Source organism: Eptatretus burgeri, chromosome 12 (genome assembly GCF_056783735.1).
Source record: "Eptatretus burgeri isolate ZD-2024b chromosome 12, Ebu_testis_v1, whole genome shotgun sequence".
NCBI classification, from domain to species: Eukaryota; Metazoa; Chordata; class Myxini; order Myxiniformes; family Myxinidae; genus Eptatretus; species Eptatretus burgeri.
The window spans coordinates 40,672,114-40,686,847 of record NC_140972.1 but is presented as its reverse complement, the minus strand read 5'-3'; the positions used below and the strand labels follow the sequence as shown (position 1 = coordinate 40,686,847).

General features: G+C 41.1%; 1 protein-coding gene across 1 annotated transcript in view; it reads right to left on the bottom strand.

Annotated features, from left to right (window-relative positions):
* Nucleotides 1–571: 571 nt before the first annotated feature.
* Nucleotides 572–14,734, bottom strand: part of DNAJA1 (DnaJ heat shock protein family (Hsp40) member A1) — a 38,406-nt gene continuing 24,243 nt past the window's right edge. The window contains exons 7-9 of the mRNA XM_085850273.1: nt 2,640–2,755; nt 2,303–2,403; nt 572–1,077 (exon numbers count right to left, since the gene is read on the bottom strand). Of these exons, the coding sequence (XP_085706399.1) occupies nt 850–1,077; nt 2,303–2,403; nt 2,640–2,755 (445 nt within the window). The 3' untranslated portion in view covers nt 572–849. The remainder of the gene's footprint in view (nt 1,078–2,302; nt 2,404–2,639; nt 2,756–14,734) is intronic.

The following is a 14,734-nucleotide window of genomic DNA, read 5'->3' as shown; positions in this document are numbered from 1 at the left end:
AACCCCTGTTGTGCTGAACCCCATGCCCAATCATTTTTCTTGGGCCAACTATATGGCAAAGCTGTCTGACAGAATCAACTCAACTAATTAAGCACCCTCACCCATTCTAAATCTGGACTAAGACCTTTGTGCTTCAAGCAATGTAATTTTCCTTTCATCAACATCTCCAAGCTGCTGCAAATGGCTCAATTACCTTTCTCTTGCCCTCTGGTCACTCCCAGTGCATGCATTCTTCAAGTAGATCCAGAATGTACTTTAAACTCATCCACTATTGTGTATTTCCTTCTTGTGAGTGCCTAACACATGGAGCAGTACCTTCTCATCCATACCTAAAATCAATCCACTCCCAAACTAGCAATGGTTTCCACCCCTGCTATTCACTTCTGGCCAACTGTGGTCCATCAGTGTTACCTTTTTATCCCTTCACCCCACATCCACTAAAGAAAACAAAGACCTTCCACTTTCATTTAATTTCCAAACCGTTTTCAGAACTTTTTTTCAACTCCAGCAAGCATTTAATGTCAACAAATAGTGGCTAATGCGCACGATTAATGCAAAATCCACAAGCAGGTACTTGCAAACTTGTTTGCTCGTTTCTTTATTGAGTAAATGCAACCAAGCAGTTAAACAGTAAAGCTTCATGGATTTGCAATTTCAACTCTTGCAAGAACATTACATCAAAAATGCTGTAACAAATTAACTCAGGAAAACCAGTCCACTAGACAATCTAATTATGAAGTGCAATTTACAAAACTGAAGATGCTCCTCTACATCCACTTATTTCACACTGCAGACCCAACCACAACTGAAATAACATGCAACTTAAATAGGACAAATTGTACTGACTTGTTATGAGGTTTGACATTGGACACCTGTCTGTCGTGGTCCTCTATCATCATCCTCATCGTGATACGCTTCACCATTGTAATTGCGATGGCGTTCCTGTCTTGGATCGATATCGACCAATGTTGCTTCCTCCATATCATCAGAGACCATCGTTTCATGTCTTGTAGGCAAAAGAGATTCCAGCTGAGTTAACTTCTCTTTCGGTAGAAAGCCAGACTCAGGGAAATTCACCTGCAACAAAGTACACATTTCAAAATGCTTTCCACTCACTCACTCAGACAAAGAAGCAAGTTGTCAAACATTCATTTTAAAAGGAAACAAAGAAACTTGAATTCCAAGATTCATCCCAAGTTTCCCTCCCTCCCCCCACAAAAAATAAATAAATAAAAGCACCATTCATCCTAGCTTGGTAAAGCAGAAAAGCACAGTTCACGTCCCATAGCTGCACAAGCTCCAACAAGGGTGAAACCATGGTCAGACTCCACAATCCTTTGTCACTTTAGGTCCTCAGTCTTTACCATAGACTTGAGTGCATTGCTGAAGCTATCAGGGCAGGAAGAAAAGCAGTACGCATGCACTCATGGCATTTAATGCCAGGATTCATTAATCGGGTGGGAAGGGGTGTGTACGCGTGGTGGAAATAGAGCCACATTTGGTGGTTGCCGATATTACAAATGATCTTCCTTTATCTTAATAAAAATGGAACTCAATTATATTGATCAATAAAATTTATTTTTAAAATGACAAATTTAAAGTGCATTTCCAAGAACGCGAGTGGGACAGCACATTACTGAGGTTACTCCCGCCCAGAGGACGGGAGTGCCGACTCGTTTGGATAATGGAGAATTACTCTCTACACACGACCACCATGCTATTTGAGTTTCTTCGGAGCTGGCAAGTTTGTTTAAAATACATTTTGCAATACAGTACTTAAATTTTTACTTGGAAAATTTCTGCATTGGTGTCAAACCGTAATTTCAGATATGGTGCTTGCGTGCCTTTGAACATCACGCAATAATTTTTTTAAGTTTCTCAACCTGATGAAAAAAAATAAAATGCAATATCTAATTCCCAATGTTGACAGGTGTGCCTTTCATCTGTTCCTTGATGGGCTGTGAAATGCAAACTGAAATTTGTTGGTTTTACTCTGCTCATGTGTCGACTTCACACCCAAAAATTGCAATGACAACCAAGGCAAGCAATTCCTCTTCTGAAGTGATAGAAAATGGCATGCTTATTTTGACACATTTATTACAAGTTCGATTACAGAAACTTTATTGCCAATTCCATCAAAGCAAGTTAACCAACAAACTGATTGGTCTCAAATCTCACACCCAACTTCTTTTAATACACCCAAGAACAAAATCACCCACCCAACAGGTCAGTGTTAAAAAGAAAGCAGAACAGTAACAATTCAACACAAGCACAAGTGCACAAGTTGATTTCACAAGCTTACCTTAAACTGGATGATGAGGCGCCCCTTCTCAAAGGGGTTGCGATAAATGGGCATTCCTTCATTCAGAACGCACTTCACATCACCATGCTTCAAAACATCACCTGAACACCCAGAAAACATGCAAATCCAAACAAACCTTTCATGATGCACTCAAATCATTCCTTGCCTCACTTTTCACAAAAGGAGCATCAGAGAGAAATAATCATCAGCAATATCTGAAGGATCCATTGCAATCATCACTTGCTCAAAGCAATTTCAATTAAATAAAAGTAATCACAAGAAAAACAAAATTCAGTTGTAGAAAAACGATTACCTGTTAACCTTAAATTGATGTTACCTGGAGAAGTAGTTATGAGAATAGTCCTGTCATCCAGGGTCTCAACCTGCCTCTGAAACCCACAGAGAGCTTCCACAAGCTCAATATCCAGCTGCATTATAAGGTCATTTTCACGCCTGCAGAAGACGACTTCAATTACCAACAAGGATGTAAGTAATCAGACACCCCCCCCCCCAAACCAACCACATTCAAATGATCCCTTGCCTCACTTTTCACAAAAAGAGCATGAGAAAGCATCAAGGCCCAGTCACACCTTGACGTTTTAGCCAGCTTATGCCGATTTTTGAAAAATTTGTCTAAAACACTGGCACACGTCAAACACGTTATGGGTAAAGGCCCGGTCACACCTTGACGTTTTAGCCAACGTATGCCGATTTTTGAATTTTTTTTTCTAAAACGCTGGCACACGTTGAATACGTTATGGGTAAGTTTTGATAACATTGAGAGCACGCTGGCATACGTCGTAGTACGTTGCCATACGTCGTTGTACGTTGGCTTTAAACTTACTTTTCGGTTGTCCTCAAATTTTTTCATGCTTGAAATTTCACGATGTATGCCGGCGTATGACTCACACGTTCCGCTACGCTGGCCACAAGTTGTATGCACGGTCTGCGATCGTTGACAGACGTCAACACATGCTACTTGTAAGTTAATCATAAGTTGAGACACGCCGAGGTAGTGTTTAGAGTACCCGAAACTTATTTCCTACCTATGATTAACGTGTTTTTGGCACGCTACGCGATCGTTGCCACACGTCGACAGACGTTACTTTTAAGTTACTCATAGGCTGAAAGACGTCTGTATAATGGATCGTCCTTGCGTCAGCGTCCACGGCTAGGGCCAGGACACTTATTTGCAGCATTCTACAAACTTTTCTTTGGCATGATGAGGATGTTCACACTTCGATGTCTAGCCTGGCTATGATTCCAATTGTCCATCGGCAGCGTCTATTTAAAATAGTCGAGTTTGAGCGTTTTAACACGTTCAGAAGAAACGTTTCAAATTTCCAAACCCCAACGTCAAAAAAATAAATAAATAAATAAATAAAAAACAAAGGCGAGTGACAGCAATTTAAATCGTTCATTGTAAACAATGAAACTAGCTGAGTGGTACCGTTTAAAAGTCGTTGAGTGTAAAAAAAATCCAATTGTTGAGCGCAAGCGTCTACTTTCAATAGTGGAGATGCAGCCATTTAAATCGTTGAGTGGCAGCCTATGAACCTACCCGTGGACACGCGGACGATCCATCATAACCCACACCCTCCCCCTCACACCCACCTACTACTGCCAACATGAACAAACTACTACTAATACTAATACTGATACTGATACTGCTGACATGGACATCGACTCAAAAAGGACTCGAAAACACTGTTGGGTTCCCCTTTTTATATACCAATTCCCAAAACCGCTGGGAACACGTCTTTATAAGGCAGTTGTAACCTAGAAACACGTTCATTTTTTTTGTCGACCGGAAGACGTCATTGGAATACGTCTACATACGTCGATGTGTGTTGGGGCTACGTAAAGAATTGGTTCAAAGCACGTCAAACACAAGTTAGAAATAAGTTTCGCGTAAAAAAGACATTACCGCGACGTGTTTCGACTTATGAGTAGCTTATAAGTAGCTTTGTGGACGTGTGTAAGCGTCCACATATCGTGTGTAAAACATCCTCATCGCATGCGAACGTGTGTCATACGCCGAGTACGTCGTAAAATTTTGAACATGTTCAAAATTTCTTGACGTACTCTACTTACTACGAATTATGATAGCGTATTTAGCGTTCTACTCGCGCATACTAAACTTACCCATACCGTATTCGACGTGCCCCAACGTTTTAGACACTTTTTGTTACGTCGGCATACGCTGGCAAGATCGCCAAGGTGTGACCGCGATTTTGACCCTTCCATTTCTACGGCAGTTATGATTTGAATCGTTGTGCGTCAGCCTTTTAATAGGCTACGCCACGACATCGTCGGCGATGCGTGCAACGCGCTATGCCTGAGTTAGACTATCGTTGGGCATCGGTTGTGTAGGCCGACAACAGGTTCAGCATTCGTTGGTATAAGTTATCTATAACACAAAGAAACATTCTGTGTAGTTACCAATGCGTTATACATAAGACAAAGTCGCTATGAATACGTCCGAATCTTTAAAAAAAAAACATCAAAAGTTCAACGTAAGCCAGCATTTTACATAAATTTTAACACGTTGCCATCGCTGGCTAAAACGTCAAGGTGTGACCGGGCCTTAAGTTTTGGAAACATTGAGAGCATGCTGAAAAACACTGCCATGTCATAGTACGCTGGCTTTCATCATTGTAATTTGCAGATGTCCTCAAACTTTCGCATGCTTGAAATTTTATGACTTATGCCAGCATATGACTAGCAAGTTCTGCTACGCTGGCCATAAGTTGTAGGCATGTTATGCGATCGTTGACACACGTTAATTGTAAGTTAATCATAAGTCGAAACGCGTCGAGGTAATGTTTAGCGTACCCGAAAATTATTTCTAACCGACGAGTAACGTGTTGTCGGCACGTTATGAGATCGTTGACACACGTTACTTGTAAGGTACTCATAAGTTGAAACACGTCAATGTAATGGTTAGCGTCAGTGTTCCAGACTCGCCGTTTTTTTTTTATTCGGTATGACGGTCATGTTGACACTTCGATTTGTAGTGCGGTTATGATTTAAATCGTTGAGCGGCAGCCTATGAATTATATTATAACCGCACTAGAAATTGAAGTGTCAACATCACACCGAAGAAACAAAAAAAAACCAGTCTGGAACACTGACGCTAACCATTACATTGACGAGTTTTGACTTACGAGTAACTTACAAGTAACTTTTGTCGACCTGTGCAAACGATCGCATATCATGCGTACAACTTATTCCCATCGCATGCGGTACGTGTGAGGCATACGGGAAGTACGTCGTAAAATGTTTAACACGTTATAAATTTCAAGACGTACTCCACTTACTACGACGTATGATAGCGTACTTTAGCGTTCTATTCACGTATACCAAACTTACCCATACCGTATTCGACGTGCGCCAGCATTTTAGACGCATTTTTCAGAGGTCGGCATACGCTGGCAAGATCGCCAAGGTGTGACTGCGATGTTGACACTTCCATTTCTCCGGCAGTTATGATTTTAATCATTGTGCGGCAGCCTTTTAATAGGCTACGCCACGTGATCGTCGGCAATACGTGCAGCACGCTATGCATAAGTTAGACCATCATTTGGCATAGGTTGTGAATGCCAACAACAGGCTAAGCATTCGTTGGTATAAGTTATCTATAAGAGAACGAAACGTTCTGTGTCCGTTACCAATATGTTATGCATACGACCAACTCGTTATGAATACGTCCAAATCTTAAAAAAAAAAAAAAAAAAAATCAAAAGTTCAGCGTAAGCCAGCGTTTTACATACATTTTGATACTTTGACATTGCTGGCAAAAACGTCAAGATGTGACTGGGCCTTCAGCAGCAATATCTGAAGGATCCATTTTAATCATCACTTGCTCACAATTTCAATGAAATCAATGAAAAAAAAAGTTAAAAAAAAAAATCCACAACCAACAAAACTATCTATGTATATTTATATTACCAAAACTCTCATCTTGTAAGTATGCATATATGTCCCCGAAATACAGCCAAAACTGTACACGATAGCACAAAAATTTTAGTGCCACCGTATTTACCATTCTCCTGCGGTGTGAAGTTTCAAGTTTCGTTCAAATCGGGAAACAAAAAAATTAAAAAAAAAAACAATTCCCGACTCAGTCAAGTTCTCTTCGGGAGAATTTGATCAATGCAAACAACCTCAGTGGTATAGTTCGCTGGAGCGATCTTTATTTTTTTATCAATGGCTGTCACAACAGGAACCCAATGGGTTCACAGGTCTAGTATATTACCAAAACTCTCATCTTGTATGTATGTTCCCAAAATACAGCCAAAACGGTACACGACAGCACAAAAATTTGAAGGCCACCTTACTTACCATTCTCCTGTGGTGTGCAGTATGAAGTTTCGTTCAAATCGGGCAACGAAAAAATTATTTAAAAAATCAATTCCTGATTCAGTCAAGTACTCTTTGGGAGAATTTGATCAATACAAACAACCTCAGCAGTATAGTTTGCTGGAGCTATCTTTTATTTTTTTCTTGAAATGATTTTTTTTTTTTTTTTTTTTTCATCAACCGCTGTCACAACAGGAACCCAATGGGTTCATGGGTCGTCTAGTATACATTATTTTCCAGTGTATAAACCACACTTTTATCAGAAAAAGAGTAAATAAAAAGGCAAAGGTTGGGGGTGTGGTTAATATACAGATAAAGAAAAAAGTATTAACAATCAATGCTGAATTTCAGTTGTATTCCAAATTAGCATTTTTTTTAAGCAGTCATAACTACTGTTAAGCTCAATTCTACCATTTAAATTTTGAAAATCAATTCAGGTTAAGAGTTTGTACAGCGTTTTATTAACGTGCGGAAATTAAATAAAGCCATGTTCAGAAATGTCTAGAGCCACTCAGAGTTTCGGTGCATGGCGTACACAGAGCCTTACGGCTCTGAAAACACCATTAAACACCAAAGAAGCAGAAGAAGAACACCTGGTCTCACATCAAAAGAATAATTATTCACAATAGCTTGAGTCTAATAACGGAGCACCCACCTCAAATAAGCTTGCATGCAATGTGACTAACACTACTGGTCACAAGAAGGACCGATTCACCATCATGCTCGCCTGCGCCGCAGACGGTGGCAAGCTTCCTGCATATATCATTTTGAAGAGGAAGACAATGTCCAAAGACAAGTTTCTAGCTTGCATCATTGTTCGTGCGCAGCAAAAGGGGTGTATAGACAAGGGACTGGTCGTGCACGGTCTGGAGTAATACTGGATGGCAGTCTCTCCAGAAACCAAAGTGCTGCTCTGTCGGACCAACATCGATATCATCCCAGGAAGGATGACCGCTCCTGAACCACCTCGATGTGTCCATAAACAAGTCCTTTAAGGACTGACTACGTCGCTGCTGGTCTGACTGGATAATGAGTGGGGAGAAGACCTACACCAAGAACAGGAAGATGAGAAAGGTCGACCTTCCGATGATCTGCAGCGGGATCTGTCTATCCATCCATTGGGACCATACACTGTGCAGAGCGTTGGTGCTGCCTAATCAGGCTCCTTGACTATTGGACATAATCCTGAACAGGTCACCACTCCGACACAGGATACCAGCATGCTGGCACTCATTTTGCCAACCTCGGAAGGATGACGGGCAGAGTGCTGGATCTGTGATGTACGTGATAGCAAATACACGATCACATGTGCTGTGGATGATGGCATACCACATGGATGGAGGAGGAGTAGTGGTGGTTCGTGGCTGGAATGATGGATTAAATGGATCGCTCTTGATGTTCCAAGGCATTGTGGCATTTCTCCTGCTTCCTTCATATTGCAGTTTACAACAGGATGGTCAAAGTGTGGGAAGAGATACTGTTGGACATCAAGCGAGCATTTCTGGAAAGCTGCATCTCCAACATGGACAGCACAGAGACTTGCTCTACACTAATTTGGACAAGGAGATGGGTGCCGTCTTCGACGAGGATTTCCTCTGGTTTAACTGAAAAGCTTCATCAAACCCAAACGGTCCTAGTCAGGGCCACAAATCCACAAGAAATATGCAAGATACCAGTATGAATCCCTTTTCTTCCTTTTTCTCATAACAAAAATAATAATCCTCCAGTAATAAAAAAGAAAGAATAATAACTTCTTGGTATCCTCTTCAACTTCTTGAAAATGAGGATAAGACTGTTCGAGGAAATTGAGCAGACATGGGAGTAAGCATGTTGATACCTGTCACTTTGTTCCGTACAAAGTTAATGTACAAACTTATTTCGATCTAGATCAGTAAATAGAATGATCAATATATTCATTCATTTTGAGGATAAAAACATGGGTGCAGTTGATACAAGTCCAGGGTTTACACACCAGAAAATATGGTATTCATTGTATCCACTGCCAACACAAAACTATATAAATTGTATCCACCATCAACACAAACTTATGTATTCATTATATCCATCACCAACACAAACACACAACTATATATGTTGATCTGCAGCTTTCCAGATTACTTGCAAATACCACCCATCACTCGGCTGACAGGAATACTGGGGCAGGGGAGCGGGTGGGGGTGGGGAAAGAGGAGGGAGAAGGAGAGTGAAAGGAAGGGAAGAAGGGAAGGCAGACGTGCAGTGGAGTGTTAATTATAATTCACACAGTCTCATCAAAATGATTCTGCATCGAACAATGACGATGGAAACAAAATAATGTCCAAAATCCATTTTCTACTGGTCATACTATAAATACCACCCAGAGACGACCACCATCCCGACAGAGAAGGGTGTGGGAGGGTGCTGCACTGCACTAGGACGGGGTGAAGCGAGGATGACAGAGAAAGAGAAGCGCCCTGTTCCAACTCGAGGCGGTGAGTAGGCCGAACAAAATGGAAAATAACCCAGGATGCACCTGATAAAGGTTATAATTAAATAAGGCTGTTAATTATCTTAAAACGGGGTGTTTCAATTAACCCAAACATCCAATTTTCTCTCAGGCACTCCCATAATGTGCATGCAAAGTATCGGGCTGCGAGGTTTCATTGTTTGAGTTACGGGTACGCACACATGATACGTTGTTGAAAGGTGCAAGTTAAATCGAATCAGTTTTTCCCCACAAGAGATAGTCATGGAATAAGGCTGGGTGGGGGGTGGGGAGATCATGATCACCGACAATACTACCTTTTTGGTCTAAACAGAGAATTTAAACACTCATTGTAACCCCCTTTTTAGGTCATCTCTAAAGGGGCTGTCACACCTTGACGTTTTAGCCAGTGTATCGCAAGGTCTCAAAATGTATGTAAAACGCTGGCGTACGCTGAACTACTGATGTTTTTTTTAAGTTTTGGGCGTATAATAACGTGTTGGACGTATGCATAACGTATTAGTAACGTACACAGAATGTTTCAATCACATATAGATAACTTATACCAACGAATGCTGAGCGTGTTGTCGGCGTTCACAACCTATGCCCAATGATAGTCTAACTTGTGCATAGAGCACGGCAGCGTATCGCCGACGATCACGTGGCGTAGGCTATTCATAGGCTGCGGCTCGACGATTCAAATCATAACCGCACTCGACATCGAAGTGTGAAGCCGCTGTCACACCTTGACGTTTTAGCCAGCGTATGCCGACGTATGAAAAATATGCCAAACCAAGCTGGCACACGAATACGTTATGGGTAAGTTTTGTATACGTTAAGAGCACGCTGGCATACATCGTAGTACGCTGGCATACACCGAGAAATTTTCAGCATGTTGAAAATTTTGGCGTATGACACGTTCCGCATGCGGTGGCAAGTTGTAGGCACGTTACGCGATCGTTGACACACATTACTCATAAGTCGAAACACGTCGAGGTAATGGTTAGCGTCAGTGTTCCAGACTCCCTGGTTTTTATTTTTTTTTATTTTTCTCTTGCCAAAACGATATTTTTGCAAGATATGTTAGTCAGCTTGTATGTTTTTTTTTGTTTGTTTGTCTGTCTGTAATCACGTATAAAAAAAGTTCTGCAGGACACAGCTATCATTGGAAATTTTTGTAACTTCGCATATCAGAGGGCTATAGAGGTCCCTTTCAGTGCACAAAATTTTGAAGGTCAAGGTCAAAGGTCAAGGTCACTGTTGCAAATCAGGGGAGTCGACGAAACCCTTATTTTTTGAGTAATTTTGATCGGATAGTCTTCAAACTTCATGGGAATATAGTTCATGGTCTGGCACTCAGCTGATTAAATTTTGGTGGCGATTGGCCTTGACCTTCATGGTTAGCGCCTGAGGTCAAACATATTTGACCCCAAGGTCAAATTTTCAAGTTTTAGGAACCATATCGTGTAGTACCTCAAATTGAACACCTCAATGAGTGCTTTCTAGATATGTCAAGCTTGAGACATTATGACGTCATTTGGTGACGTTATGAGGCAAAAGCATATTTTTCATGGTTACTCTATAGAACGATTCTCATCGGAATCTCTCGTAGGCAGATATTCCTCAAGGAGTCGCTCCTGGTGGATAGCAGCTCTGTTCACCTCGGTGTGACCTTAAAGAAGTCACACGTGGTCACCTTTTGGCAAGATACGGGTCACCCTGCGGGTGACATTGGTTTATTTTTTTCTTCGGTACGACGGTGATGTTGACACTTCGATTTCTAGTGCGGCTATGATTTAAATCGTTGAGCGGCAGCATGTTAATTATATTATAACCGCACTAGAAATAGAAGTGTCAAAATCACCGTAATACCAAAGAAGAAAAGAAAAAAATAAATAAATAAATAAATAAAAAATAAAAAACAGGGAGTCTGGAACACTGACGCTAACCATTAACTTGACGAGTTTCGACTTATGAGTAACTTACTAGTCACGTGTGTGGACGTGTGTCAATGATCGCGTAACGTGCCTACAACACGTTACTCATAGGTTAGAAATAAGTTTCGGGTACGCTAAACATAACCGATGCGTTTCGACTTATGAGTAACGCGTGTCAACGATCGCGTAACGTGCCTACAACTTATGGCCAGTGTTATGCGGAACGTGAGAGCCATACGTCGAAAAATTTCAAGCATGGAAAATTTGTTTAGCAGCTCGGCGTACTACGATGTATGCCAGCATGCCCTCAACGTATACAAACTTACCCAGAACGTATTCGACGCGTGCCAGCGTTTTAGCCAAATTTTTCACAAGACAGGCATACGCTGGCTAAATCGTCAAGGTGTGACAGGGCCTTTACGAAATGACCTAATAAAACCAGTCTCAATGTCCGTCCATAAGTCCCCATTTTTTTCTTCGGATTTTCTTGATATTTGGTATGTGGGTTGATGTCTATGAGGGATGCACGACGGTATGACCTTTGACCCGATTGAAGGTCAAGATCACTCCAAAGTTACGAAATCGCCCATTTTCAAAATATATCTCTTCTGCCGTTTATGATCCGATCTTCAAAATTCCTTCGGATTCCAATATGGAACAATATCTAAATTTGGTCAGGCCGGTTTTTTTGAAATTCATCCTGGTTATCGAGTCACGCGTCTTTAAATTTGGAAAACTCGTCGATGTGATGCGGTCAAAAAAAAAAATTCGCCCGATCTTGATGAAACTTAGTACGTAGGTAGGGGACGATGAGTGATTCACGACGGTATGACTTTTGACACGACTGAAGGTCAAGCTCAAGGCCACTCCAAAGTTGCGAAATCGTCCATTTTCAAAATCTATCTCCGGATAACTCAGAAATGTAGTTTGATTTCTGAGGTTTTCTATCCTTTTTACTCCCGGGTTTGTCTGTACGTTGAACCAAAAGACAAGACGACATCGAAGCCATTCTAAGCCGATCAGAGATCCACATCTACAGAGCTTCAGATATGTGTCAGCCCCAACCGGGGGTAATTTATTTTATAAACATTTTTACAGAAAAAAAACACCCCCGAGCGGGAGTGCCGGTAATCTCTGCCAGAGGTCGAAAGTAACTGTGCCAGACTGGAATAGGAGCATTTCATAAAGTACGTACGCTCTTACTTCCGGGTTTCAAAACCACCCACCCCCCTCTGTATGCAGGCTAGTGACCACCCCCCCCCACCCCCCCCCCCCATACATCGCGAATCGCTTGCAAAGCCAGCAGTTCCTTATGAACCGATGTTTGCAAGTCATGACGATGCAGTCCCTCGCGGTGTAATTTACCTTTTTCTTTTAATATCACAGCACGTCATTTATGAAAATAAAAGTACAAATTGACATTCAAGACAATGTTAATGTCATCAATGAAAATAAGTGTGCATATAAACTTGTGTTCCATTGTTTTAGTTAAATCTGACAAAAGCTTCAAATGTAATATTTGTCTCTGAGAGTTCCGATTCTTAATTTAATACTTTTATTTTTGTATGTACTTTATGAACAGCGCATATGGGGAATCAGAGCGAAGTTTGAAGGGCTATAAAATCGGAACGAGAGCAAATTTCAGAAAAATGGCTCGTGTTCTGGAATTTAGATAATAGTCCATAGTATCTGAATCACTCAACATTTGATCTCTCTTGATAAATGAGGGAGGAGATACGATTTGAAATCTACGATTTTCGCAACTTTGACAGCCTCGTGATGTTGACCTCAAAAGTTATATCGTTGCACATGTCTCATCGACCTCTATCCATTCCACTATTGGTTATTTGTCTCCACTCTGTTTAATTGTGGATGGACTTCGAGACTTATTATGTCATCTCTACTGAGATGATAGAGATGACCTAAAAAGTAAATAACGATGGATTTTTCTTTTTTTAATACATTGAACAAACTTTGGTGCATCACATGGGATGAAGATTGTGGTCAAGTTTCATCAGAATTGCAAGTGTAGTTTGAGAAGAAAGCAAATACCTATTTTGGGGGCAACCCCACATAGACCCCCTTTGGGCCCATTTTTTTAATGCAGTGAACAAACTGGTAAATACATGGTGAAAAGGGTTGCGGTGAAGTTTCATTGAAATAATGTGTAGTTTCGGAGAAGAGGTTGCAAGTGTTTGTGGACGGACGAACTGACTGACTCCCATCCCATAAGCTATCCGGAACTACGTTCTCGGTGAACTAAAAATTTAAACGAAATGATTTTGTTAAAGTACAGGATGGCCATAATGTCAAGTCAACTCTTGTAAAAAAAAAAAGTGGCATTGCCTTTTATCATCTTGGCTGACAATGAAGGGTTCTGCAAGTTATACAAGTACACACATGTGTAGCACTATTTTAATTAATGACACATTTTACAGCATACAACACAAGCCTCAAGTGGATCTGCAGCACTGCTCTGCAATCTCTTATGAAACCACTAAGGCAATATCAATTTTTAGCTCATCTGGAATTTGATTCCAGATAAGGTATCGTCATCACGCAACATATTCTCCTTTTTTGACTTCTCCAGCCAAAATTTGGCAGCAACGTTCCTCTCCTGACTGGAAACAAGAATTACAAAGCTCATTCCAGTCACATGACCAAGTACAGTAGGTCAAAATGGCCGACTTGATAAATTCCTTCAAAAATCTTCCTCCGTAGATCGACCAGTAATCATGCTACCAAATGTGGGTTACAACATTAGGCCAGGGCTCAAATAAGCTATGGGTCCAGTGAGCCTATTTTTACAACTGGTGACAAGACATTGTGGCTGCCTTGTACAATGCAGTACAACTGTGTAAATTATGCTATGGTGGTAGTGGAAAAAGTGGGGGGGGAGGGAAGAGAAAGAGAGAGAGACAGAGAAAATAGAGAGGGGCAGAGAAATTAGGAAGTTCATGTCATTCAAGTCATGTGCTTCAGGTTTTCTGTCAATTTTCCTGAGCTGTCCAGTCAATGATATGAATGGAATTGCCAGTGAAAGAAAATTTCCATGTTTGGCGTGGACAATAGTAAATAATTTGAATATGAACAACGCCCATGGCAGTGTGGTGTCAGATTACGGTGCAGTCAAAGCTGTCTGAATTTACATTCCATACTGGAATATTACGTACAGCCTGACAAGGGCAGGGTGCACAGATTGTAGGAATGCTCTTCCATGCATGAAGCTTGCCCTTGCTGATATGCACACAGCACAGCCACACAGTTTGGCGTCGACACGTCATTGAAGTGTGACTGAGGTTAAACTATAACGGCACACGGTGGAGCACAACTCCACCACATAATGCCTGATCCGAGAACATATCAGGTCCGATAATTTTTGAAATATGCTATATAGCGTTTTTGGCCCCATCTCAATGGTGAAGAATCACTTAAAAAATTAAAAAGTTTCGTATCCACATCCGGATTTGGACCTTCACCAAAATCAAATCAATTAGTCATGGTCACAAACCCAACGTGTCCACCAAGTTTCGTCCAAATCCATCAACAACTTTTTGAGATATAACGTTATATATCATTTTTGGCCCAATCTCAATGGTGAAGAATCACTTCAAAATTCTAGTCGTCGGATCTGGATCCGAATCTTCACCAAAATCTAATCAATTCGTC